This window comes from Mesocricetus auratus, unplaced genomic scaffold (assembly GCF_017639785.1).
Source record: "Mesocricetus auratus isolate SY011 unplaced genomic scaffold, BCM_Maur_2.0 Super-Scaffold_100010, whole genome shotgun sequence".
NCBI lineage: Eukaryota > Metazoa > Chordata > Mammalia > Rodentia > Cricetidae > Mesocricetus > Mesocricetus auratus.
Genome location: NW_024429194.1, coordinates 66,961,565 through 66,988,816, shown reverse-complemented (window position 1 = coordinate 66,988,816; position 27,252 = coordinate 66,961,565). Strand labels below are relative to the sequence as shown.

At 51.7% G+C, this 27,252-nt stretch overlaps 1 protein-coding gene and 2 long non-coding RNA genes across 8 annotated transcripts; 2 read left to right on the top strand and 1 right to left on the bottom strand.

Moving 5' to 3' along the window:
• The first annotated feature begins 713 nt into the window (after positions 1-713).
• On the top strand, positions 714-6,087 carry LOC121142887. Its single transcript, XR_005880010.1, has 3 exons — positions 714-835; positions 4,414-4,564; positions 5,893-6,087. It is a non-coding gene; the product is annotated as an uncharacterized LOC121142887 (long non-coding RNA).
• A 1,264-nt stretch (positions 6,088-7,351) lies between these two features.
• On the bottom strand, positions 7,352-17,929 carry LOC121142886. Of its 3 annotated transcripts, none has more exons than XR_005880008.1 (3): positions 17,806-17,929; positions 13,723-13,853; positions 7,352-7,691 (listed from the first exon to the last, which is right to left on the bottom strand). It is a non-coding gene; the product is annotated as an uncharacterized LOC121142886 (long non-coding RNA). The 3 variants fall into 3 exon arrangements; XR_005880009.1 differs by lacking the exon at positions 17,806-17,929 and adding an exon at positions 14,330-15,310; XR_005880007.1 differs by lacking the exons at positions 13,723-13,853; positions 17,806-17,929 and adding an exon at positions 8,435-9,900.
• On the top strand, positions 15,391-26,613 carry Cacnb3 (calcium voltage-gated channel auxiliary subunit beta 3). Of its 4 annotated transcripts, none has more exons than XM_005067188.4 (13): positions 15,391-15,543; positions 21,876-21,998; positions 22,184-22,306; positions 22,688-22,803; positions 23,010-23,074; positions 23,274-23,293; positions 23,452-23,532; positions 23,664-23,722; positions 23,869-23,978; positions 24,196-24,347; positions 24,590-24,685; positions 24,778-24,927; positions 25,375-26,613. In XM_005067188.4, the coding sequence occupies exons 1-13, from the start codon at positions 15,502-15,504 to the stop codon at positions 25,687-25,689; spliced, it is 1,452 nt and encodes a 483-aa protein (XP_005067245.1). In that variant the 5' UTR covers positions 15,391-15,501; the 3' UTR covers positions 25,690-26,613. The 4 variants fall into 4 exon arrangements, with proteins under 4 accessions (XP_005067245.1, XP_040609809.1, XP_012966783.1 ...); XM_040753875.1 differs by having other exon boundaries at positions 15,416-15,543; positions 21,861-21,998; XM_013111329.3 differs by lacking the exon at positions 15,391-15,543 and adding an exon at positions 17,969-18,191 and having other exon boundaries at positions 21,861-21,998.
• Positions 26,614-27,252: the final 639 nt, after the last annotated feature.

Here is a 27,252-nt window from a genome sequence, read left to right as displayed (position 1 = left end):
TGGTTTTCAACCCTGACACTCTGGCTTTTCCAAGTGCCGATTAATTGTCTCACTATCATCCTGGCAAATGTCTCCCAAACCCTACTAGTTAGAATCTGATTCTATTTTTGCAGCCAAGAAGATGCCTGGGATGTTGGACAATTAGGCAAGACTCTCTGAGTCTTCAAAGAAGGAGCTCACCCAGGTGTTGGTGGTGCATGCCTTTAATCCCAGCATTGGGGAGGCAGAGGCAGGAGGATCTCTGTGAGTTCGAGACCATCATGGTCTACAAGAGTGAGTTCCAGGACAGGTTCCAAAGCCACAGAGAAACTCTGTCTCGGGGGGGGGGAGGAACTCTATGACCTCAGTGTGCAAGGCTGTTAAATGAGTCTGGGCATTATGTATTGCTGTGCACGGAATCATCACAAATTTAGTATATTAAAACACATGTTTCTAATTAAATGGTTCTGCCCACCAGAAGATGGAGGATGACTTACCAGGATGCTCTGCCTTAGGATAACAAAATTACAAGCAGAGGGCCAGTTTTGATGGCTGATAGGATTTAGTGCTGTGGAATATTGTTTTAACTGGGCAAAGATGTGTTATATTTGTTTATGCTGCAGAATATTACTTTAACTGTGTAAAGGTGTGTTTCCTTTGTTTCTGCTGTGGGATATAATTAATATTTTTATTTATTATGTATACAGTGTTCTGCCTGCATGTATTCCTGCAGGCCAGAAGAGGGCGCCAGATCTCACTACAGACAGTGGTCCTGTTTCACCTCACCTGCCTAAGGCACCTGATTGGTCTAATAAGGAGCTGGACAGCCATCTTCCTAGCTTTATCACCAGATGAGGTCAGCAATTTGTTTTTTTGGGGGTTTTTTTGGTTTTTTTTGGGGGGGGGAGGAACCACCAACCAGCTCCCAAATCATGACACAGAGACGTATAATTAGTTATGAATGCTCACCTGGAGCTGCAGGTACAGGCTGTTGTGAGCTGCCCTAATGGGTGCTGGGGCCTGAACTTGGGTCCTCTGGAGGAGCAACAAGCACTCAGCTGCTGAGCCCAGGATTTGTCAGCCGGCTGCATGAATTTTCATGCAGGGCTTCCCAACATGGCAGCAAGGGAAACCTTCTGGCAAAACAGGAAGTACAACCTTGTAGACCAACCAAAAAGCCACCATGACTTTTCCTGCCTGCAGCAAGTCACTAGGCCAGCCTTGCTAAGGGGAAGATCATTACACAAGGGTATGAAACCAGCATGTGAGGGGCGGTACAGCCATCTTGGTCTGCTTGCCACAGTGAAAGGACTGTGGTCACTGGTCAGACCCTGTTCAAACTGCTATTTCCCAGATGAGTATGTTGGCGCGTCTGCAATCCTGGTACTCAGGAAGCTAAGCCAGGAGGATCACTGTGGGGTGGACGGCAGCCTAGACGGCTTAAAAGACCCTATGTAAGAGGGAGGAGGAGGAGGAGGAAAGACGGGATACCTCATTTCCTCCCTGAAGTCCTTGAAGCTTAAGTCCTTCCCAAATCTAAAACTGTTGCAGTAAGTATTCTTTGACTTATAAAAGGAAGTGTTTCATTGGGGACTTGCTTATGGTTTCAGAGGGTGAGTCCATGATATTCTTTTCTTTTTTTTTTTCTTTTTTGGTTTTTTGAGACAGGGTTTCTCTGTGGCTTTGGAGGCTGTCCTGGAACTCGCTCTGTAGATCAGGATGGCCTCGAACTCACAGAGATCCACCTGCCTCTGCCTCCCGAGTGCTGGGATTAAAGGCGTTCGCCACCAACGCCCGGCGTCCATGATATTCTTGACAGGGAGCAGACAGGCATGGCAAGGGAGCAGTAGTTGAGAACATTCTGATCCAAAGAAAGGTGGGGGGAGGGGGACCTGGGCCTGGCATGGCCTTTTGAAACCTCAGAGCCCACCCCCAGTGACATATCTCCTCCAACAAGGCCACACCTCCTTCTCACTCAAACCAGCACAAAATCCATCTGTTATTATGCTGGGGACAGTACCCAAGGCCATGTGCATGGCAGGCAAGCAAATGATAAGTATCTACCACCGGGACACACATCAAGCCTTGAAGATGATCACTTTGGAAACTAGCCCATAGCTGGATATGATGGCGCTTGCTTATAGCAGTCTAGCAACTCAGGAGACTGAGGCAGAAGGATTGATCTTATTTTTTTAAAAAAGCTAATAAAAGAAAGGGAGGGAGGGAAAGAAGGAGAGGAAATATTGCCGAAACACTTGGTGGTAGAATGCCACATCCCTGCACTTTTCTTTAAAATGCTTAGAGCCGTGAGCAGACTATAGTCCCTTTTGTTTCCCAATCTCCCTGACTAAGTCACTGCTTTGGGAAAAGTTAACATAGCTTTTTATCAAAAGTGATCCAAGACGCAAGCATTATATGCCAGAGGCAAGAAAGAGTGAGAGGATTGTTATTTAAAAGGCCTAAACTGCAGGCTGGAGGGATGGCTCAGAGCTGAAGAGCACTGGCTTTAACTCCCAGCAGCCACATGATGGCTCACAACCATCTGTAACGAGATCTGGTGCCCTTTTCTTGCCTTCAGGTAAAATGCAGGCAGGACACTGTATACAAATAAATAAATAAATATTTCTAAAAAATCAAGTAAAAGGCCCAAATCCCACTGTACAAGCTCCAGGTCTGGGCCAGGATCTGAACACAGACACCAGAAGCCAGATGTCCCCCTGTTCCCATCCAGCATGGCTTAGAGATGTTAGGGGCCAGACACTCAAGACAGGATGCTATTTTCAGTTGCTTTTGACCCAGATGGATCTCAGCCTTTACTTTAGGACAAGAGTTCCTAGGGAGGGCTGGAGACTGAGAGGACACTTTTTGGCTTGGCTAAGACAGAACAGAAGGTTGCTACCTCCTGAGAGAGGAATCTTCTAGAGGTGGATTTGTCTGGTGGCTTTTTGGCCACGGGAAAAACTCAGAACAGTGGCTGCCTTTCCAAAGGCTCCAGAGATCCCACCATTCTTCCTGGCAGCTCTCTTCATTTCATTCTTCCTGGCAGCCCTCTTCATTTCTCTCCTTCTGGGAGTAACACCTTGATTGAGAGAAATGCCGTGGGAGAGGCCTTGACCAAAAAAACTAAATTCAACAGCACCAAAGCTGGACAAACTGAAATCATATGACCTCAGAGGGACTGAGTAGGAAAGACACGATGTCACCAAGGTGATATTTGTACCAGAAATGCTCAGCCTGAATCCAATCATGGGCAAACAGATGGGGGGAAGGGCACTTCTAAGGCAGCGGACCGCACTCCAAAAATACCAGTGCTGGGGAAGAAAAAAAAGATGAGGATTAGTAGTTTTAATGAAAGTAGAAGGACCTAACTAAATTATTACATAACACTTGATCTGGTCCCAGGTTTGTTTGTTTGTTTATTATATATTTATTTTGGTTTTTCTTTCTTTTTTTCTTTTTTTTTTTTTTTTTTTGGTTTTTCGAGACAGGGTTTCTCTGTATTGTTTTTGGAGACTGTCTTGGAACTAGCTCTGTAGACCAGGCTGGCCTCAAACTCAGAGATCCGCCTGCCTCTGCCTCCCTGGTGCTGGGATTAAAGGCGTGCGCCACCAACACCTGGCTTTTATTTTGGCTTTTCAAGACAGGATTTCTCTGTATTGTTTTGGAGGCTGTCCTAGAACTCGCTCTGTAGACCAGGCTGGCCTCGAACTCACAGAGATCCATCTGCCTCTGCCTCCTGAGTGCTGGGATTAAAGGGGCCACCAACGCCCGGCAGGTTTATTTAATTGTTTTGTGTGAATTAGTGTTTTTATCTGAATGTGCGTCTCTGTACCATGTGCATGTCTGTTGTCTTTCTGGGCCTCTCTCTCTGGAACTAGAGTTCCTGACAGTTGTGAGCCACCATGTGGTTGCTGGGAACTGAGTCAGGTCTGTCTGCTTAGGAGACTGAGGCAGGAAGACCACAAGGCAAAAGATAGCTTGGGCTACTTGCTGAGACTGTCTCAAAACAAATTTAAAGTTTAAAAAGAGAAAAGGAATGGCCATAGTGCTGAATAAAAGCTTTCCTAGAAACGTGTGAGGCTCTGAATTCAAGCCAGGTAAGGTAAGGCAGAGTATGGTAGGGTAGAGAACGGGAGAAGGGGAAGGGGGGGGGGACGGGAGGTGCAGTGACTTTAGGGAACTCAGTTGGTGTCTGCTCTCACACTCTCAGGTGGCTCTGCAGAGGTGCATATCTGAAAGCGTCAGCAAATGAGAGAACTCTGAGAGCCAGTCTGTCTAGACAAGATGTGTGTACTGTCACTGTATCTTTCTGGCCATTTCTCTGTTGGTTTAGAAATTATCAAGATGGAAAATGCCAAGTTTCCAAGATTGGGTACCAGCATTTTTTTTTTTCAAAGATGTATTTATTTATTACATATACATGTGTCTCTGCAGGCCAGAAGAGGACACCAGATTGAATTGTGATGGTTGTGAATCACCATGTGGTTGCTGGGAACTGAACTCAGGACCTCTGGAAGAACAGTCAGTGCTCTTAACCTCTGAGCCATCTCTCCAGCCCCGGGGTACCAGCATTTAAACACTTCAGGTGAGGAAATAACAGAGTACCATGGTAGCCAGGCGGTGGTGGCTCACACCTTTAATCCCAGCACTCAGGAGGCAGAGGCAGTGGGATCTCTGTGAGTTCGAGGCCAGCCTGATCTACAGAGCGAGTGTCAGGATAGACTCCAAAGCAATACAGAGAAACCCTGTCTCCAAAAACCGAAAAACAAAAACAAAACAAAAAACCAGAGTACCATGGTCTCTCTAAATTTCCTTCTTCCCGTAGAAGTACAATTGAAGTGTAGGTGAAATCCATGAACCGGGTACCAACAAACCAGGGTCACCTAACAGTTATTTACTTAGAAATGATCCCATATTTGATATACCCCCACATCAATTTGTTATGGAAATTGTCGCAATTTTGTTTGCTTTTTTATTACAATTGAAGAGTCATTTTTTTTTTGGTTTTTTTTTTTTTTTTTTGGTTTGGGTTTGTTTGTTTTGAGCCAGGGTCAAATCAGGCTATGCTCAGACTGGCCATGTCTGATGATCTGGAACAGTCCTCCACCTCCAGAGAGCTGGAGTGGTAGACCTCAGTACAGCCCAGCAGGGACAGCTGAATTGGTTTTCACTGCATGCGCTCATCAGAATAATTCTAGTGCTCACTGCATATGTGAGTCCTAAGTGTCCCCACATCACCCCCACGCGAATAGACAGGAGGCAGGAGGCGCTGGGGGTCCAGGGAACCAGGAAGCCACACAAGGGGACTGGGGACTGCAAAACTGTGGAGAAACCCTTTGGAACTGGTAACAGGATGGGGCTCCCAGACAACCTACACATCAACGTCCTCTGAGTTGGCTTGTACCGTTGTTCATTTGTTTTAGGCTGGAATTTGTCTGTTTGTTTAGTGCAAGGGGTTAAATACCTCAAGCCAAGTGAGAGTTCATGAATTTCATTGTTTACTTTCATTCTGAACTTGATGTTAGGTAAAGTTACTTAGTTGTTTATTTCCTGTGTGTTGCAGAAGACATTCTGGACACAAAACAATGGAGCTGGGTGGGGGAAGGGATGAGTGGGTTTCTAGTGGAACTGCTTGTGTGATGTAGTGATGTTGGGTGTACATAGTCACAGCCTGCACACACGCAGCCTACACTGAGAGTGAGCTTGGACACAAACACAGACTTCCCGGTAGGCGAGATCTATCACTGAGTTGCTGGGACTTGGGGAGGTTGTGCACGAGCCACAGGAGTACAGGAAGTCTGCTCTGCTTAGTGTTGCTGTGAAGGTTGTTGAATTTTGAGTGTTTTTTTTTAAATATGTATGTGTGTGTTCATATATATATATATATACATGTGTGTGCGTGTACCCATGGAGGTAAGAAGAAGACATCAGATCTTGTGAAGCCGGCGTTGGGAGCTGCTGGGAGCAGTTGCCTTACATGGATGCTGCCAATGGAACCTGGGTCCTCTTCAAGTGCAGCAAGGGTTCCTAACAACTGAGCCATCTCTCCAGCCCCTTTTTTGCTCTGAACTGTAAATTGCTCAGAATAAAATGTTGGCTTTCTGTTTCGTTTTCTTTTGGTGTTTGTTTTGTTTATGTTAGTGTGAGAAGGGTAACTAAGTGATAGATTCCAAGCAGGGAGCAGAGGGAAGCCTGAGGCTGTCAAGTCCTGGGGAAGATGGAGGTGAGCTTTGCCTTCACAGCATTGTTGGTCACGCTGGTTTTGTTCTTCAGTGCTGGGGGGGGGGTTGAACTCAGGGCCTCGGCCAAGTGCTAGGCAAGCACTATGGTACCGGACAACACCCTGGCACTGCAGGGATGTTTTAAAGGTGAATAATAATACATGAAAGCGCCTCTCCCATTTCTTGTGTCTTCTCACGCTGGGCAGCTGGAACAACAGCCACGGGTCCGGGTCCTTTAGGCGTCTCTGCAAGGGTCCCCTCTATAGCAACAACCTCTTTCTAAGGAGTATAATGCAGCTAAAGATCAACTACCCCTTTTCAAAATTAGATTACAAAAAGCTTGGGGGCGTGGGGCTGGAGAGATGGCTCAGAGGTTAAAAGCACTGGCTGTTCTTCCAGAGATCCTGGGTTCAATTCTCAGCAGCCACATGGTAGCTCACAACCATCTGTAATGAGATCTGGTGTCCTCTTTTGGCCTTCAGGGACACATACAGGCAGAACACTACATACATAATAAATAAATCTTAAAGAAAAAAAAAGCTTGTGGCTTCTACTTCCCCTTCACCCCACCCCCAGTAGTAAGCTGCCATGTTATAGTGGAACTACAGAGAGATTCCAATAGCAAGGAACAAATATACCCAGCCAACAGGCTACCAGGACCTGAGGAAGGCTTGTCAACAGCAGAAAAGCCTGTCCACCATGTGCAAGGATTGGGCCCCCAGAGGGAATTTATCAGTATTTGTAAAAGATAGTTTAGAGTGAATTAGGTATTGACTAAGAATAGATGAGATAAAAATTAACAAAGTGTAAAGGTAAAAATTTCTGAATGAAAAAAAAAAAGACAGCTAGGCATGGTAGTACATGCCTTTGATTCCAGAACTCAGGAAACAGAGGCAAGCAGATCTCTGTGAGTTCAAAGCCAGCCTGTCTACAGAGTGAGTTCTGGTACAGTGCTGTTACACAGAGAAACCCTGTCTCAATCCTCCCTCCCATCCCCGGAAAAGGCAAATTCCAAACAGCATTTTCATTACAATCTCATTTTTCTAAAAAACAAAAGCATTAGTGCTTTTGTGCATGAAAAGAGATAAATTTTATTCCATTTCTAGCTATATAACCAAGAGAAACATATTCACAGGATTACCAAAGACATATTCAGAATGTCCATAGAAATTTTATTTACTATAGACCTTACTGGAATCATCCCTAGCAGAAGAATGGATAGATTAAATTATGGAATAGTCTAAAAATAGTCTACTGCAAAGAGTGGACCACTCCAAGATACTGATGAGGACCAATCTCAGAAATACAAGGCCAAAGGGGATGCAGAGAAGATTCAGCAGACAGGAGTGCTTGCTGCTCTTGTAGAGGACCCACGTTCAGTGCCCAGAAACCATTGGGGGGCTCACAACCTGTAACTCCAGCTCCAGGAGATCCAACACCCTCTGCTGACCTCTGCAGACATCTGGACACATACAGCATGCACACATGTACCTATAAACAAAGAAATTAAACTTTAAATTTAACGCCATACATCCTGAGGGGATGGATGCTGCTAAGTGGGAAGGGCAGAAGGAAGCTTTTAGTGTGAGGTTAATGCCTAAATATTGACTTGGTTAAGGCTACACAGGATTAGATTCATATACATAAATGCAAAAAGGCTACCAAATTGTGTGTTTGACATTTGTAGTTTATGCAATTCAATTATATCTCTTTTCATTCAATTTTCTTCTTTCTCTCTTTTTTTGTTTGTTTTTTGAGACAGAGTTTCACAGTGTAGCCCTGGCTGTCCTGGAACTCACTCTGTAGACCAGGCTGGCCTCGAACTCACAGAGATCTGCCTGCCTCTGCCTCCCAAGTGCTGGGATTAAAGGCATGCACCACCATGGATTTACTTAAAACAAAAGCGAAGTCCAGAGGCTGGAGGTGTGGGTGTCAGAGGCAGAGAGTTTGTTCTGCAACACTGCAAGAAGAGACAAAGAACCTGGCCAGACCGGAAGTGTTAGCAGCAGTCATTTCTAGGTGGTGGGAGTAACATGTTTTGATTTGTTTTAGTCCTAATCTATATTTTCTTTGAGGTGGGGTGTGAAACAGGACTCCGCTCTCTAGGCCAGGCTGACTGAAACCCATTATTGAACCCAGGCCAGCCTTGGACTTTTTTTTTGTTTGTTTTTTTTCGAGACAGGGTTTCTCTATATTGTTTTAGAGCAGCCTTGGACTTGAAGGTAGTCACTTACCTGCTCCTGTTGTCCGGACTGCAGCTGTAAACTACCCCACCCGCTTCTGATCTTCATTTTCCTTTTTTTTTTTTTTTGCAACATATAGGCAACACTTGTATAATAATCAAAGGTTATTTTGAGAACTACATTCCAGATATTTGATTCATGCTGCCTCAGGGGGGAAGTCAAGAAACCTTACTTGCACCATTCCCGAAGGAGAGCGGGGTGTGGCCTCGCATAATAGGAATGAAGGGCTAATGGCCTTGGCATCTGGGGGGGGGGGGGGAGGGGACTGTTGGGGTAAGTCCCGAATGCTGAGCGAGTGAGAGGAAAGTCCCAGTGGACCGAGGCATCCGGCCATGCGCAGTAATGGAAAGTAGCCGGGAGTTGGAACTGAAAGATCTGGGTCCGAATCCAGATCCAACTGTTGGTTAGCTGTGGCTTTTAAAAGTCATTTACTCTCAGAAGTCCCTCCGTGGCGGCTTAGTCCCAGCTCTGCCCCTCCGGTTTCGGGAATTCCTCCCGGTCCTTGCTCGAGAAGACCGGTTCACACTTGGTGAACCTCGACCACTCTTGTCCAGTTCTCACAGAGCTTTGAGACAAACGGATGCTGCTCTTTCCCGTGTTTTCTCTGGTGTGGCTTGTTTCTTGATCGGCCTTGAGACAGACAGGGTCTCACTGTGTGGCCGAGGTTGCCCTCACTCTCCAACCTCTTGACTGGGCTTTCAAAATGTGGGAATTACAGGCATGCACCACTGTGCCCAGTTTTGTTCTTGACCCTTAATTTTTTTGTTTCCAATGTTAACTTTATGTGCGTATGTTTTGCCTACATGTATGTCTGTGGGTGCCTGGTGCCCTTGAGGGCCAGAAAAGGGAGCCAGGCCCCTTAGATCTGGACTTACCGATGGTTGAGAGCCACCATGCGGATGCTGAAAATCAAACCCAAGCACTCTGAAAGATGAGTCAGTTCTCTTACCTGCTGAGCTCTCTGGCATCTTTCTCCCTTTTTTATTTTATTTTATTTTATTTTATTTTATTTTATTTTATTTTTGACAGGGTCTCATGTGAACCAGACTGACCTCCAACTTCCTGTACCGTTGGTGATCTTGAACTTCTGATTGTCTGGTCTCCATGTCCTGAGTGCTGGCTTTTAGGCAAGTGCCACCATGCTGCCATTACTTAGGGCTGAGGATTTAACCCAGGGCTTCAGAGTCTTGTGTGCTAGGCAAGCCTTCTTCCAGCTGAGCCACAGACTCAGCCGTCGCCTTTCCCTTACACATTTATTTATTTATTTATTTATTTTTATGTGTGTGTGTGCTTTGCCTGCACATCTGTCTGTGTGTCATGTGCCCACCTGGTTCCCAAGGAGCTCAAAAGAGGGCGTTGGATCCCCCGGAACTGGAGTTACAGACAGTTGTGAGCAGCCATGTGGGTGCTGGGAATGAAACTCAGAACCTCTGGAAGAGCAGCCAGTGCTCTTAACCCCTGAGCCGTCTCTCCAGTCTCTTTTTCCCTTTTTGTATTTCAAGAAAGGGTTTCTCTATGTAGCTCTGACTGTCCTGGAACTCGCTCTGTAGACCAGGCTGGCCTGGAACTCACAGAGATCCGCCTGCCTCTGTCTTCCAAGTGGTAGGATTGAAGGCGTGTGCCACCACCAGTCCCTTCCTTCCATTTTTAAAGAGAAGTTGCTGAGGTGATAAATACTTGCAGGTAGTAACTGGTAGAATTAGGCCCTTCTTCTGGTCTTTATATTCCAAATGCTGCCTTCTTCTCAAGATTTTCTGATGGCCTTTCAGAGCCCCCATATTTAACTGCCCACTTCTACACACACACACACAGAATCTACAGACACATGCACACAGAATCTACAGACACACACAGAATCTACAGACACACACACAGAATCTACGGACACACACTAACACACACATACACACAGAATCTACAGACACACACTAACACACACACATACACAGAATCTACAGACACACACTAACACACACAATCTACAGACACACACTAACACACATACACATACACAGAATTTACACACACACAGAATCTACAGACACACACTAACACACATATACACAGAATTTACACACACACAAAATCTACAGACACACACACACATACACAGAATCTACAGACACACACACACAGAATCTACAGACACACACTAACACACACAGAATCTACAGACACACACACACAGAATCTACAGACACACACAGAATCTACAGACACACACTAACACACACAGAATCTACAGACACACACACAGAATCTACAGACACACACTAACACACACAGAATCTACAGACACACACACACACACACACAATCTTGTGTGTAGGAGTACACTGATGCTGCACCCAGAGCCACCCTCAATGCCATCACTGTGATGTCATCACTGTGCTAATTTCATGTCTTTCAAAAACCCAGACTCCTGGCTCTATAACCCCAGAGGTCTATATGAATCCAAACCTGCAACTTCAGGCAGCCACTAAGTACAGGGCCTTCCATTTCTAGCCCCCAGCCTGATTCAAAGATGACTGCTGGGGATGGAGAGATGGCTTAGCACTGGCTGCTCTTCCAGAGGTCCTGAGTTCAATTCGTGGCTCACAGCCATCTGTAATGAGATCTGGTGCCCTCTTCTGGTGTGCAGACATACATACAGGCCACTGCATACATTTTTAAAAAAAAAGGTGGCTGGGTGGTGGTGGTGCAGTGCCTTTAATCCCAGCACTCGGGAGGCAGAGGCAGGCAGATCTCTGTGAGTTCAAGGCCGAGCTAGACCGACAGCCTCCAAAACAATACAGAGAAACCCTGCCATCCTTTCCAGGCAGACTCTCCCCAAGCCAAACACCCTGACTCCCCCACCCCTATCCACACCCTGCTCTTCCTGACATCCTGCCTCAGGCCTCAAAGTCCCTCACAGCAGTGAGAAGCAGAGTGAGAGGCAATGTTGGGCCCAAGAGGCAGCGGCAGCTCACAGCTCGCACTATAGTCTCCTCAATAATTCATTCTCTAGCAAGCTGCAGGCACCGTGCCCTCATTCTGAACCAGAGATGGCTGTGGCAGCTCGGAGCCTTCTGTGGGGTGGCTGACAGCTGAGGAGAGCTGGGAGAAGAAAGAGTAGAGTGTGCCCAGCCTCCAGGTCTATGCTGCACATGGTGGAACGGGTGGCCATCTGGGCTGATGCCAGGGGGCCAGGGAGACGGTGTTGTTGGGGGGTTGCTAAAGAGGGCCTACACCCGGCTCCCTGAGTGCATGTGCCAGGGTCAACACCTGGCCTGGCCGAGCCTCTGCAGGCTGCCTTTCTAGTGGATGCCCAGACCCTCTGGCCCCTGACAGTCTCAGCTGCCCCCACCTCAGGAGTCCTGCTCTGCTGGGACTACTGCCACTTAGACCTGTAACCTTTGTCAACACCCTGCACCTCTTCTTGGGTTTGCCATTCTACCCCCATCTCTCCAACCCCAGCCTCTCTGGCTAACCACTGCTGGTGTTCAAGTACTTGCAGACTGTGGGGGGGGGTGACCTGAACTGACCCCACAGGTGGCAAAGGGATTCAGAATCCTAAATGTTGGGAGTGGTGCCAAGAAATTCTGTACCAAGGAGGGATGGTAGTAAGGTCTAACCCGTGTTAGGGACTTTTCTTTCTTTTCTTTTTTTTTTTTTTTTTTTTTTTTTTTTTTTGTTCAAGACAGGGTTTCTCTGTATTGTTTTGGAGACTGTCGGTCCAGCCTGGCCTCGAACTCACAGAGATCCGCCTGCCTCTGCCTCCCGAGTGCTGGGATTAAAGGCGTGCGCCACCACTGCCCGGCATTAGAGACTTTTCTTTCCCAGGGTCCCCTCTCCTTCACCGGGGACAGCCTGAATTCTACTCATTTGCTAGTCCTGGTCCTACTGCAACCCACTTTTTGCAGCTGGTCACCTAATGCATGCAATGGCATTAGAGGGCAAACTGAGATAAAAACTACAAGAAACATTTATAGAGCCCCTAGATTGTACCCAGCTGACCCAGACTCTGACAGGCAGGAGCCTGGAGCCAAGCACCTCTGGATATTTACTCTCCCCTTCAAGTACAGAGGGATCCCCACAGGTACAAAAGAGATCCACTGTCTGCCCCAAAGTGGGCAAGGGTTGGGTCTAGAAGCTTTAGCTTACTCCTCATTCCCTCTCGGGTCCTGGCTTCAAGAGGGAAGGTGCAATCGTTCTGGGCACCGTCAGCAAGAAGCTCTTCAGACATATTTATAGCAAATGCTGCATCAGGGGATGGAGCCTAAAAGTGCCTCAGAGCATCAAATAACTCTATAGGCCCTGAGACGGAGCCTAGAGAAAGAATACTGATTGCAGCAGGAGAGACTGGGGTTTGATGTTGGAGGCACTTCCCCAGAGTAATATTTAGAGCTGACCATGGGGATTCCCTGGAAAAGTTGCTTCCACGGAATTTTCTCAGGATTGGGCATCATTTTGGGTCTAGTAGATACAAAATCTTGAATATGGTAGACCACTGGTTCTGTCCTGGTAAAACCCAGACTTCGAAACACCAGGGCCACTAAGCAGGGTTGTCCACATGATGCCATTCCGAAGAGGTTGATAGCCATTTCTATATCAAGCAGGGCAACCTAGTCAGGATGGTCAGCAGAGGCCCTGCCCAGCATCATGACTCCTGACAGGGCCTCGGGGACTCTGCATAGATCTGCACAGCTGGGCTGGGACAGAGGCTCCAGAAAGGTAGGCATGCTAGGGGCCTCTCTTAGGTAACCTGTCCCTCGATTCCTAAAGGACCCTAAGCGGGGAGGTAGAGTATGCGTGGCCTGCCAACCACCTCCCTGGGAGGGCCTTTGACAGGGACTTCTGGAGTCCTAAAGACTGGGATCCCTCACTCAGTCCTGATGCATACCTTCTCGGCATAGCAGAGAGCAGGCACGTGCTCCAGATCCCACAGTGTGGGTGAAAATTAACAAACAGGGGGATGTGGGCTGCCCCTGAGTCTCAAATTCCTTCCCATAAACTCGGAGAACTGATATCTATGTTTTAAAGAAGTGGCCGTGGCTTTAGGGGTGTAGGTTCAGGCAGAGGGAGGAGGGAAGCCGGGCACACTTGCTTCTCCTGTGAAAACTGAAGCGCCCCAAGGCCCAGAGGAGCTAGTCCATTAGCTGTGGTCAGCAGGGGAGGCAAGGAGGGAGGGGGAGGGGGTGTTACTCTCTCCCTCCAGGTCTTATTGCCTAAGCAAAACTTCAGTTCCCACTATTACAACCCCCAAAAAAACAAAACGAAAAGAATGAATACCCTCTTACCCCTCCTCAAGCCTGCATTTCTTCTGCTGGGTTGCCGCTATGTAAGTTGGGGTGGCAGGAACAGACCACAGAGGGACGGGAGGCAGTGGCCTCCCCAGGCACTTTCCAGGTTAAAGCCGTCCAAGAGGAACCTGGAATGGAGTACTCAGAATGGACACTCCTCCACCTCAGCCCTTTCTGAGATGGGACCAGTGGACAGACAGCAGCAGAGAAGGAAAAACAGTCTCCAGAGAGCTTCAGTGAACAGGGAGGTGGAGGGGAGGGGTTCCAAGCCCCCTCTACCCCGAGAAAGTGGGTTCGAAGAAGGGCTGATAAAGGGGTTTTTCCGGCTGATGCTGAGTTGAAGTTGGAGACTTACCCTGGTCATTAAGGTCTCAGTTCTGTCTCCATGAAGGGGTCTGCTCCCACCCGCCCCAGGCCCAGGCGCAGTCACTGTCTTAAGAACAGGGAAGGGTCCAGTATGGAAGGACCAATGAGAGGTTGGTCCGCTTAGGAGGGTGTGGGAAGCTAACTGGGATTACACCCTCGCTTTCCCCCCTCCCCCAGCCAGAACTTGGGCTTGTCCGCCTTGACGTGCCCGCCAGAGGGGACGAGAAGGGGTACTGACCCGAGAAGCAGTCCTGCGACTTTGTGCTCTCTGCTGCCCAGACTGAGCTGGGATGCTGCCCGGCTTGCCTGGGCTCCCCCTGAGACCAGGATGGAGGTAAGAGCAGTCTGGGGCTTTGGAGGGGTCACAAGTGTCTCTCAAAGGAACCCCACAGGGGTGGGGACAGAGTGCAGCCTGGGGTTCTCTCCCGGGGGCTCTGGAGCTGGGATGTGGCTCCTGGAAGGGGGAAAGGCTTCGCTGGGTCTAGATCCAGGCTGCGCCCTCTCCGACAGCGCCTCCTGCCGGCAGGAGATAGCACGTCCGGCGGGTGCCGCCACCTGGAGGGCGGGTGCGGACACCGGGCCATCGAATCTAGGGGGCGCTACAGCGGGTAGGGAGGCAGCCGCCTCACCTCGCCTTGACCTTCCCTTTGGCGGATCTGAGACTTGCGGCGCACTCACTGATACAGGAGGCGTCCCTGCTGGGTTGTCTCCCTAAGAATCTGAGAAGCCACAGGGACGGGACCTGGAAGGGGTGGATGGACGTGGCTTCCCCGGAACTCAGAGGGGCATCTTGAGGCTTGGGCCAGCGAACTGAACACCAGCACGCTTCCTTCTCGGTCTGTTACCCAGCTGAGGGGACGCAGCAGGGCTTTCTTCCTGGGGCTCTTGGGAGTGGGAGGTGGGGGGGGGCACTAGCTGCACCGAGCTGGGGCCTGGAGGGGGCCGAACTTCCCCCCTTAAAGCCCCGGTGCTGTGCCTGCTTTTGAACCTTTCCCGCCCTCTGCCTGCGGTAGCAGAGCTCCACAGACCCTGTCCTTTCCGGAGACCTGGTGGAGGGGGAGGGGATGACTGGGAAGGGGGGGTGAGGTGAGGATGGAAGGACCGAGGTAAACACCAGATGACTAGGGAACTGGGGTGGCGGAGGGGAAAGGACTGGAGTGGAGAGAGGCTGGACTGAAAGGCAAGGGGAGTGCGAGAAGGATTGGAGGAGGAGGTTAGAAAAGAAAGGGGAGGGGAGGAGGAAAAGGGGTGGAACCAGGAGCCGGGAGAGGGAGCGGGCGGCTGGAGCTGGGCGGGCGTGGGGCGAGGCTAGGCGTGCAGGCTGGAGCAGCGTGCAGAGCCGCGGCTGGGTCCTGCTCCCGCCTCGGAGCCCCTGGCCCGGGGGAGGGGGAGAGGCCGCTAGCCCGGTCTATGTCTTTTTCTGACTCCAGTGCAACCTTCCTGCTGAACGAGGTAACCGCTGGGGCCCCCCTCCCCAGAGGGGTGGGAGGAAAGCTCGGCATTCGGGAGAAACTGCCGCACGGGGAGGGAGGGAGGGAAAACAGGAGGTGAGACCTTTGGATGGGAGAGGAAGGGAAGGCTGGAACTGGCGGCTCCTCCAAAATGTGCAGACAGGGCTGACAGGGAGCCCGGAAAGGGGCTAGATTGGAAGGAGGACTGTGCCAAGCTCCCTCTGCGACCCTCTCTGAGTTCCTTTGGGGGAGGGGGACAACCTAGTAGCTGGAATGCTAGTGGCCTCCACCTGGTGTGGAATTCCTAGCTCCTGCCTCAGTTTCCCCGTTTGGTGCCTTGGAATTGGGATCTGCCCAGCTTCCTGGCACACTAGGCTTCCCTCCTTGACCCTGCTGCCAGAGCTAGATTGGCATGAGAACCGGAATAAGCAGGTGTGACTGGAGTGAGACCGTGTAGAAACTCAGAGGTATGGGTAGCGGGAGGAAAGATAAGTGCCCGCAGGACCCAGGGGGTGCCTGTAGGTATGGGGAACTTGAACCCATCTCCTGGGGAGGTGGTTGGCATGGCAACGAATTTCTCGGGGAGCAGACTTAGATACCGTTGTCCCAGCTGGGAATGAAGACAACAAGGTGTGAGGGATGCCGCTGGTGGTAAATCCACAGCTACCTACAGTCTCAGGACCCTCTGTGGGTGGAGAGTCCTCAAGTGAGAGGCGAGAAGAGGTTCCACGTGGGAATCATCTCCCAGAAGAGAGCCGGGAGGGTCTGACTCCTTGATCAGACCTCTCCATCCTCTGGAAGGGGGGGAGGGGCACGACACTAAGGAGACCACAAAAAGGAAGGTACAAGGAAAAGACGGTGCTTGGGAACACAGACTATTTTACTAATCCCTAAAAACATGCAGATTCGAGCCGTGGAAGCTGCCTCTCCCCCAATCTCAGCTGCTGTCCTCAGTAGCAAGGGCTCCAATAAAGTTGCCTGCCAATCCTTCTATCAGAAGGATACAGACTCGGGTGTCATAAGATGACCCCCCTCCCTCCCCCCAGCTTTTTCTTGCCAAGGAAACAGGAAGATGAAACATAGGTGAGAAACCAGTTGACTTGGGTGGTCTTCCTCTCCCCCACACACTAATAGACCTCATTAACCCTTGCAAATTGTGGCTGTCTGATTTCCCGCTAGTCCAGGGAGGGGAAGGGGTGGGCAGAGTCCTGGGTTTGAGGAACTAGGGGTGGAAAGGAACTGGGCTGAGAGGGCGAGACAACAGACATGGCTGATGATGCCCGTCTCATAACCTCTTGGGATGCCCAGGCAGTTGATCAAAATTCAAAAAGGGAAATTTTGGTGGGGGATGAAAGGAGGAGGGTGCTCAGATGGGGAGGGCTCCTGGGAGGACTGCGCTCTTTTCCTCCACCCTCAACGGTCCTCCCTTTAATGGGGGCTGAGTGGAGCTAGGTGCATCCTACCCACCACACACCTGGCCTTACCCTTTTTCTTTCCCAATCTCAGAGTCAGGACCCCACCTTCAGCTCCCCGCCGCGGCCATTCCCGAGCCTCCTGATTCATCTCCCCCTTTAGGCTCACCTAGAACAGCCCCTTTCTGCCCCAGTTCCCACGATGCCTTGGCAATGTCTGGCACAGTCCTTGGCAGGGAAGTGAGGAAGAGAATCTCCATCCTGGTTTAAGTTGGATGAGATCTGCCCGTGCAACAGGTGTGGGGAGGCCTAGCCAGCGTACCCGAACTTCCCCCTTCTCAAGGGTCGGCCCTTTGCTGCAGCTCGGAACACAGAGGGCCGGGCACCTGTTGGGGCAGGAGCTGCTTTCATGGCACCTGTCTGGGATCTCCAAACGATTCCTCCTCAGTACCACTGTGAGGCTTCCTTTGGGAGGCTCTTGGACATGCAGGCAACCGACACTGCACTATCACCTGAGATCTCGCCCTATCCGCTGCCCGTCCCCGTCTAGCTCTCCATTTTCCTGTCTTGCGCGTCCTCTCTGTCTCCAGCCCTCCTCTCTCTCCAGCCAGCCTCCCCGCCGCCCGCACCCTCTCGATTCTCTGCTGGGGTCGCGTCTCGCAGCAGCGGCTCGCCCCTTCCCCTCCCCCGCGCCAGCCCTTTGTTTCCCGGTGGAGCAGTTCCTGGGTTGCGAGAGTCCCTGTCTCCGCGTCTCTCCTCGCCCCGCCTCCTCCCCGCCGGGATCCGCCCCGCCTGCAGCCTCTCCGCCCTTCTTCCCTGCCGCCCCGGCCCCAGAGGTGCCGGGGACCCACCTTCCCGGCTCGCGTGAGCCCGGTTCCGCGGCCCCGGCGTCCCCGCCGCCCGCGCCTTCCCGGGAGGGGGGCCAGGTGGGCGGACACTATTGTTGTGGGAGCCGGCGGCAGATTCCTCAGCCGCGCTGGCGCGCTCGGGGTGGGACCGACTGGGCTGGGGGGTGGGGAGGGGAGCGGTGATCTGAGCTGCGAGCAGCTGGTCTTCGCAGCTCGCTCCCTCCTTCGCGCTCGCGCTCTTCGCCGCCGCCCGCAGGGCTGCGCGGCTCGGTGGCATCTCGGGCGCGGCCCGCCGTCCTCGCCCCCGGCGCCGCTCGCTCCCCCCCCCCACTCCGGACTCCCCCATGTATGACGACTCCTACGTGCCCGGGTTTGAGGACTCGGAGGCGGTGAGTGCCCACGGGCAGGGTGGGGGTGGGGGAGTGGGGATGACACCTATCTCTTCAACCCTTCCCCCAGTTGAGGACTTTGAAAAACGCCTTGACAGCGGGGAGAACGCGTAAGAGGGGGGCTCTCTAGGAAAGTGGGAATATGGGCTTTCACGGCCAGGTCTCCCAGGTACTCCGGGTGTGTTCACAGAGGGACACTGGCGAAATGGCTCGAGCAGGTGGCCCCAAAGCTTAGGACATAAGGGGCAGATGGAGGAAGGACTGAAGGCCCTGGCACCGTGGTTTCAGTGGGAACTCAAGTAAATGACAAATCGAGGAACTGGAGAAACATTAGAGTCGAATACCAGTTTCTGCAGATAGGAATTCTAGAACTTGACAACATCTGTTATTCGTCTCTGCCTGCCACCCCTGAGCATGGCCTTGACTATGGCCCAGCTTCTCCCAAAGGCCACCAACCACCCGGGTGGGTCATCACACTGAGTTCAGTCCACCCCCCAGCCCCTGCTGAGGACTCCTCTGAGCTCCAGCTCAGCATGGAGGACCTGGAGATGAGGCCAGGGGAGCTCAGGGCTTGGGGATGGAAAGGAAGCTCTTTGCTGAGAGAACCAGGCAAGCAATAAATATTTAATTCTCCTCTTTGCTTTTATCTCCTGACCCACTGAGACAAATCAGCTCATTAGGCAGTGATTCCCGGAGCTCAGAAAGCAGAGAGTGCCTGGAAAGATGGGGCAAGAGTGGGGAGCAGTTTCAGAGCCCCTTGGAGTTGCCACATGAAGGCCTTGGGAAAGGACCACTGCATGGCTTGAAGACATCCCTGATAGGATTAGGTCAAGTCTCCTGTCTCAGGCCCAGGATAGATGAGTAGTGAGGCCCAGGACAGGCATATGTTAGTTGATTCTGGGACCAGGCTCCTTCCGGGCCCAATTTTCCATGGGGCTCTAGGGCTAATTACATTGCAGTGAGAGCGGACAGATGATTTTCAAGGCTCTGGTGGACACCTCTTTCTGACGGTTGAAGGGACAGCTGGTGTAGCCTAGGATGCCAAGATGAGCTTGGGAACAGACCTGTGAGGCTGCAGGGCCTTGGGTGCTCCCTTCTTCTCCCTGGTGAGAAGTCAGGCCAGAGACACTGGCATGTGGATGCTGTTTGAGGGCAACCTGCTGACCCATTGCTCCCTCCTGACCCTGTGTTTCTTGGATCACTTCCCCCCATTTCGCTTCCTCCTGCCAGCTCCTTGCTCTCCCTGAGGCCCCCTCTGAAGCAGTAGGAGGGAGATCAGGCTCTAAATAAATCCACTGGGCTCATCTCCCTCCTCTCCTTCCCCCGTGCCAGGCAAGAGAGGAGCTGCAGCCTGCCCACACACTCACCAGGCAAGGGGGGCAACCACCAGGGCACTGTGCCAACTCCAGCAACTCCAGAGCACTGAGACTTGGGCTGTTGGGGCACTGGGGAACCTAGACCCTAATATGTTCTATAGGGTGTTCCTACCTTCCTAACTGATACCAGGCCAGCATAGGTAATCCCTGAGGACATGGGAATTATGGAAAGTGGTTTCCCATTTAGAACACAACTACAATTTAGAGAGAGACCCTGTTGTTCTTGCCTAGCCAGGGTTAAGAGGCCATCCAGCCTAAATTCCCCCAGATAAAGGCATCCGACTAAATTAAGCTGAGAGCTAGTTACCAGTAGAGGTCAAAGCCACACTTCTCCCACCACCTGCTGGGTGCCCAGGAAGTACCTGATACATATACAGCGGGTGGTCACCCTGCCTTGCCTCCAGCTTTTCTCGCTGGCCTCCATCCCCTGGCCAGCCACACCCTGCAGCTACCACTTTTATCCTGGGAGGGAGGTTCCGTACTCCATGTCAAAGTTTTTTTCAGGGACTCATCTTGTTCTGCCTTGGCTGGAGAGATGGGGTGCAGCAGACAGTCCGGTGGTGTTGTGAGCCTTTGGTTTACAATGACACAGTCTCCAGTTCAGATTCCAGGGCTGACAGACACCAGCCTGACCAGCCCTCTACACAGGCAGGGCTGGGCAGAGGCAGGATCAGCAGCAGGGAGGTGTTTGCCTTCTCCAAAGTGAGTCTGGCTTCTGCTGCCTTGTGGGGATGACAGCCTGAGAGTTCCAGGGACTGTTCTTCAACCTGAACACTCTGAGACCTTTTCCTTACACACATCCTTTTCCCTTTTCTGGGCCGCTGGCAGTCAGAATTGAAGGAAGAATCCCTCTCGGCAGCTGCACATAAGGAGAAACTGAGTCGGAAGATTCTCTTTTCCCTAACATAACTTTCAGCTGCTTGTCTCAAAGTTGAACTTCCTTATTTGTTTGGCATCTTCCTCAAAGCCTCAAAGGTGAACTCTGCAACCCTTCATATATAATGTACACTCCTTAACCCAAGATCCTACTATGGGCAGGATTCAGACACTCCTTGTTCACATTACAAAGGCACCCCCATCCCCAAGGTCCTGTACCTCAGCCAGGTTGCCTGGCACCAGCGCAGCCTCCCTCCAGGACCTGATATCCCCTGGGCCCAGGGGAAGGCTAGGGAGGTACAGGGCAGGTGGTAGATGTGATGGCCTACCTGTACCCGGGGAGATAGCTGTGTTGCTCTCATTCTTCTGTCTTCTTGCTGCTTATACCTGGCCAGTTTCCAGTCCCAGCAGGTGTGGGAAGAAAGTACTGTGTGTGTGTGTGTGTGTGTGTGTGTGTGTGTGTGTGTGTGTGTGTGTATGTATGGGGGGGGCAAAGGAGTGGTAACTTCTACGAGTCTGCAGCTAGGGGCCTGATCTTCACACCAAAAGGCAAGTACTCATCCATTTAGCAGATTTCAAAACCTTGTTAGAAGCTTGCTGTGGTTGGCACACCAGCATCTGGGATGAAGAGGCTGGCAAATATCTATGTGTGGTCTATATAGAAAGCTCTAGGCTAGCCAATTCTACATAGTGGACCCACTCAACAAAAAACTTTGACGAGAGTATTAGTGGTCAAATGGCCACATCCTGACAGGGCCAACCATGAGTGTGTACACGTGCCTGCGTGTGAGTGCATGTGTGTAATCAGGGACCAACTTTAGGGATGGGTTTTCTTGTTCCGCTGTTGATTCCATGGATTTAACGCAGGTCACGCTGTCCTAGCAGTAGACGCCTTTACTTGCTGAGCAATCTCACCATCCCTACACCATCTGGCTTCTTTTTTCTTTTCTTTTTTGATGGTCTCAAGTAGCCCAGGATGGCCTTTAATTCCCTCTCTAGCTGCAACTGAACTTGAACTCCTGACCCTCTACCTCCCAAGTGCTGGAATTATAGGTGCGCGCCACCATGCTAGCTGTTGAACAGTTATCTTACAGAGATAAGGTCCAGGCTGTTTTAGGCTAGCATGGATAAATCCGGTTCCCTAGATTCAGCACCATTCCAAATACATCATCTGTAGGATATTCCCCTTTTTCTCTGCTTCAGAGGACACGGCAGGGGGCAGGGGGCGGGGAGACAAAAACATGGAGATTCTGTTCAGAGTTAGGTATTGATAGGTTGGGGCAGAGGGGCACTCTTCGCACGCGTGGATTGGGCCAGCCTCCCTGAAGCCTCAGAGACACTGGGAGGCACACAAGCAGCTTAGAGGGTCAAATCACCCCTAGAAGGTGAAGTCCCCTATGTGATCCCCTTTACACAGACTCTCCCATCCCAGGGTTCAGCCGACTCCTACACCAGCCGCCCCTCTCTGGACTCAGACGTCTCCCTGGAGGAGGACCGGGAGAGTGCCAGGCGAGAAGTGGAGAGTCAGGCTCAGCAGCAGCTGGAGAGAGCCAAGGTATGCCAGCCGGCAGGGGCCAGGCTGGGTGTAAGAGTGGGTCCCTAGGGTCATGTCAGGGTGTACTTACATGTGGAAAAGTACGTGTGGCAAGCAAGGCTTCTTGTTTGGGACCTCTGCCTTTACCCTTCACGCATGAGATACCCCAAGGTGTCTCTCACTGCCTTGATGATCAAATTTTCCAGCACAAACCTGTGGCATTTGCTGTGAGGACCAATGTTAGCTACTGTGGGGTGCTGGATGAGGAGTGCCCGGTCCAGGGCTCTGGAGTCAACTTTGAGGCCAAAGATTTCCTGCACATTAAAGAGGTAATCAGCCTGATTCTCCCCAGAAGCCTACTCTCGCACTTAATTCTGTTGCTGTCCCAGGCTCTAGTACCTCTTTAGTTCTAGATCTAAAATAAGCCCCTGGCTCCTCCAGTGTGTGTGTGCACCTGTATACCCTTCATACATAGACCTCATTCCAAGGTTCCCATCATTCAGCCCCGATCCTAGCTCTGTGTCTAAGTGGGAAGTTAGAGTAACTAACCATTGGTCTTCTGTGGCATCCGTGATGCCACACCGCTTGTGGCTTGAACTCTCCTTGGCCCTTCCTCTGCCTTCCTCATACCAGCTTCCCAAAGTCTTCCCTGGCTCAGAAGCCTGGGCAAGAGCCTCTCACAGCTCCTCCCCGTTCTCATCCACTCCCAGAAGTACAGTAATGACTGGTGGATCGGGAGGCTAGTGAAAGAGGGTGGAGACATCGCCTTCATCCCCAGCCCCCAGCGCCTGGAAAGTATCCGGCTCAAACAGGAACAGAAAGCCAGGTGAGAACAGAGCTGAGACTCAATAAACACAAACCCAAACACATACTCCTGACCACAGAACAGGGCTGCTCATTACACTGTGCAGGACCACACACGCACACGGAACACATGTTTGGCTGTCATAAAGGTAGTTACTAATTTGTAAAATATTAAATAACATAAAGAACTGACAGACACATGTTTTACCACCCTGCTCCCCTTTTCAGGAGATCTGGGAACCCTTCCAGCCTGAGTGACATTGGCAACCGACGCTCTCCTCCTCCATCTCTAGGTAGCCTCCCTCAGCTTGGGTAGATGGGCAAATAAGGCACATTGGAAGAGCGTCCTCCTCAGTGAACTTTATGGGAAGGGGCTGAGAGAGGGCTGGGAATAGCAGGGAGAGCCGTCGTCTCCCCCGGGGAAGGGACTGCCACACCCCCAGGGCCTTTTCCCTTCACCAACTTTAATCTTTTATTTCCTTTTCCAAAAAGCCAAGCAGAAGCAAAAACAGGTACGTCAGAAGGGGACCTGGGCCAGGGGTGGGGGCTGTGGATTTGGTTCTGGGGACCCTTCTGGTCAGTCACTCTTGACTCTGTCCCATGAGCAATCATCAGAAATAAAGTGGGCACCAAGACCAAGATTTTGTCTGACCTCCTGGCCATTCTGCAGGCAGAACATGTTCCCCCCTACGATGTGGTGCCCTCCATGCGACCTGTGGTGCTGGTGGGACCCTCTCTGAAAGGTTATGAGGTAAGGAATCACTTCCGAGTCACTGGAAGGTTTCAAGGGCGCAGTGGGAAGTGTCTGGAGGGTGTGACCTCTACTTAGGGACACTGCCTATCTCCTGGGGCCCTCTGCCAGTGCCACACCCTCTCCCCTAGGTCACAGACATGATGCAGAAGGCTCTCTTCGACTTCCTAAAACACAGGTTTGATGGCAGGTAAGCTGCCCTGGCCGGGAATGGAATAGGAATCAGGAAGAAAACAATGTCTTCCTCATGCCCAGAGCTGGTCTCCTCTCAAGGAGAATTAGAGAGCTGGGAAAGGAGGCCTTGGGTTTGAAGGCAGCTGTGCCCCTCCATACCAGGATCTCCATCACAAGAGTCACGGCTGACCTCTCACTGGCCAAGCGGTCTGTACTCAACAACCCTGGCAAGAGGACCATCATTGAGCGCTCCTCTGCCCGCTCCAGCATTGGTGAGGGCTCCTGATCTCACTTCTGTGCCTGTTTGACACTAGTCAAAGCTTCTCCCTGCCTTTTTGGCCCCTGCCCCCACCTGCCCCAGAGCTGCCCTCTTGCCCAGCCCACTGCCTGCCCAGGCTGTCAGTTTCTTCCTGCCTACCATGTAGCAGCCCTCAAAGCCCTGGATTAAGCCGTGGGCAGAGCCCCTGGTGAGCTGCTCCCCTTCCTTAGCTGAAGTGCAGAGTGAGATTGAGCGCATTTTCGAGCTGGCCAAATCCCTGCAGCTAGTGGTGTTGGATGCTGATACCATCAACCACCCAGCACAGCTAGCCAAGACCTCATTGGCCCCCATCATCGTCTTTGTCAAGGTATCCTCACCAAAGGTAAGTGGAACTGGAGTGACTGGGGCCCCATAGATGCTCCCTAGGAAATAGTGCACCTTTGCTTGGGCCCTGCCTGGAGTGACCGTTTCCTTTTCCTGCTGCCCCTTAACGTCACACTGAGTCATCCTCACCTGCTACTTAGTAATGCCATATCGCAAGTTGGGAATGTGCCTAGTTCCTTCCAGGCCCAGCTCTGCCCAAGCCCCATGAGACTCTAGGCCTATCTCTGCCCTCCTACTCAGGTACTCCAGCGACTCATCCGCTCCCGGGGGAAGTCACAGATGAAGCACCTGACTGTACAGATGATGGCGTATGACAAGCTGGTTCAGTGCCCACCGGTGAGTGCCTGGGTCAGGAGCACCTATTTCAGGGTGCAGGAGCTGCGGGGTTGCTGTTGAGGAGCCAGCCTCCCTGTTTCCTTTCTCTCCAGGAGTCATTTGATGTGATTCTGGATGAGAACCAACTGGAGGACGCCTGTGAACACCTGGCTGAATATCTAGAGGTTTACTGGCGAGCTACCCACCATCCAGCACCTGGCCCTGGACTTGTAGGTCCTCCTAGTGCCATCCCTGGACTTCAGGTAACCCTTCCCAGTGGTCACAAATGTGCAGGCTTACACAGTCTAAGCAAAGCTCCTGCCCTGCCCAAGGGATTGTCCTTGGTCAGCATGTGAAGCCAGGGACTGCTGGGCTGTCAGCTCTGCTTCAGCTTGCTCTACAGACCCAGGGCATAGAGGTCAAGGAACTTCCTGATTGAAGAGCACAGTGAATGTGATGGGTCAAAGAAAACATTCTTTCCACACTTTTCTCCCAGTCACTTTTTTCAGGGAGAGCCTAAGTTTGCAGGAGCCCAAGCTCCGTCTTTATGTGGCCCAGAAGAATGCCCCAGCTTGCCTCTTCCTCACATGATTTAAAACAAAACCTGGGAATTGAGAATAGAGGGGGAAGAACCCCACCTCCCTGCCAGAGTCCTAGGAGCAAAGGCCAGGTCTGCCTCACCTTACTAAGAGCTATCGTGTGGCCCCCAGAACCAGCAGCTGCTGGGGGAGCGAGGTGAGGAGCATTCACCCCTGGAGCGGGACAGCTTGATGCCCTCAGATGAGGCCAGCGAGAGCTCCCGCCAGGCCTGGACCGGATCTTCACAGCGCAGCTCCCGCCATCTGGAGGAGGACTATGCAGATGCCTACCAGGGCCTGTACCAGCCTCACCGCCAACACACCTCGGGGCTGCCCAGTGCTAATGGGCATGACCCCCAAGATCGGCTCCTAGCCCAGGACTCGGAGCACGACCACAATGACCGGAACTGGCAGCGGAACCGGCCTTGGCCTAAGGACAGCTACTGACCACCTCCTGCCCTATCCTGGCAGGCACAGGCACAGCGGCTGGGGTGCCCACCTCAAGCAGGTTGGAGTTAAACTGGCATTAGGCTGCCGTTAGGTTCAGCTCCCACAACCCTCTGCCCAGCCCCTAGTCCAGGGCTGACTGTGGTCCCAAGGTTCTGGGAGAAGCAAGGGGCCCCCTCACCTCCTGGGCACAGTGACCCTGTAGGTTCTCATCCCAGGTACTAGCTGTGTTCTGCATCCTTGGCACCTTCCTCACCTGCACAAGAAGCTGCCCCAGTGGGCAATGATCTCAGGCCAGAATCACTTAGCAGGGGACTTCCAGCCACAATGGATGCCCCTCTAATAACAGGAAAGTGGGAGTGTGGGCAATACAGCCTAAGACCTAAAAGGGGCTCCACTCACCTCACTGCCACACATCGGGAACAAAACATTCAGAGCTCAATATGGTGGCACTTGTGTACCCTCAGCTGGGGTGTGCATTTACACCTAAGACAGGAGCAGTGCAGGTGAGGCGGGACAGACAGCTCGCAGCGGAAGCTCTGGTAGGAAAAGGCCCTCCTCTCCAAACCTGGAAGCTTAGCATCGGTCAGCTAGGGAACTGGAGCGCCGTGAAGCCAAAACCCAGCCTGGACTGGGGGAGGGAGGAACAGCTTCCGGCCCCCTTGCCTTTCTTACTCTTTTGCCCTTGCATCTGTCACGTCTGCTCTTTTCCCTCCATGCCTCCTGCAAGATCAGGGCTCCCTGACTCGTAGCCGCCGCTTGTTAAGTTAGGGTTAGAGAGGACATTAGGACACAGTGGATGGCCCCCAGAGGCTGTCTGCCTGGCTACCCTTGCCTTATGGCTCTAGCGTGTGACCCACAGAGCATGCTCCATTAAGAACCTGCTCCCTCATTGTCATCTCCAATAAAACACCATGCACAGTCCCTCGGGTGTCTCTGGTGTGTTGGCTTGTGTGGCTCTATATTACTGTTTGGCCTAAGTCTGCAGAGGTGAAATATTCTGGCCCCCTTTTCTCCAAGGGTTCCTGGGGAGGGGAAACAGCAACTGCAAGAGGCACCTTTTTGTGGGCATACCACACTCCAGGCTCAGTGTCTGCAGGGAGGTAGTTAGCAGTGTAAAAGGGACTTGCTCTGAGAAGTGAGGAAGCATCACAGTCATAGCTTCCTACTGCCCCACCTCAGACCAGAGGGCTCCACGAGTAGCTACAACTTGAATTCACATGCTTGCCTAACTTTGAGGGGCAAAGAGAGCATGTGCCTGAAATGGAGGACAGGGATCTACGGTCCTCTTCAGACCTAACTCAGCTGAACCGAGCCCTTGAGACCTCCAATGCTGACTCTTCTATCACCGCCGTCTTACCATGAGCAAGCGAAGCCAGGATCAGGCACAGGGTGGCTGAAGTGTGGTTCCAGGTGCTTCCTCAGGTTCCCTGGACAAAGCCCCGGGTTACGGAGAGACACAGCAATCCTGCTGCCATGCTTTCCCATCTGCCCTCAAGTGTCACCTACAGATGAATGTACTAGTGGAGCTGTAAGGTGCGCTGTCTTTCATTTTCTCAGAAC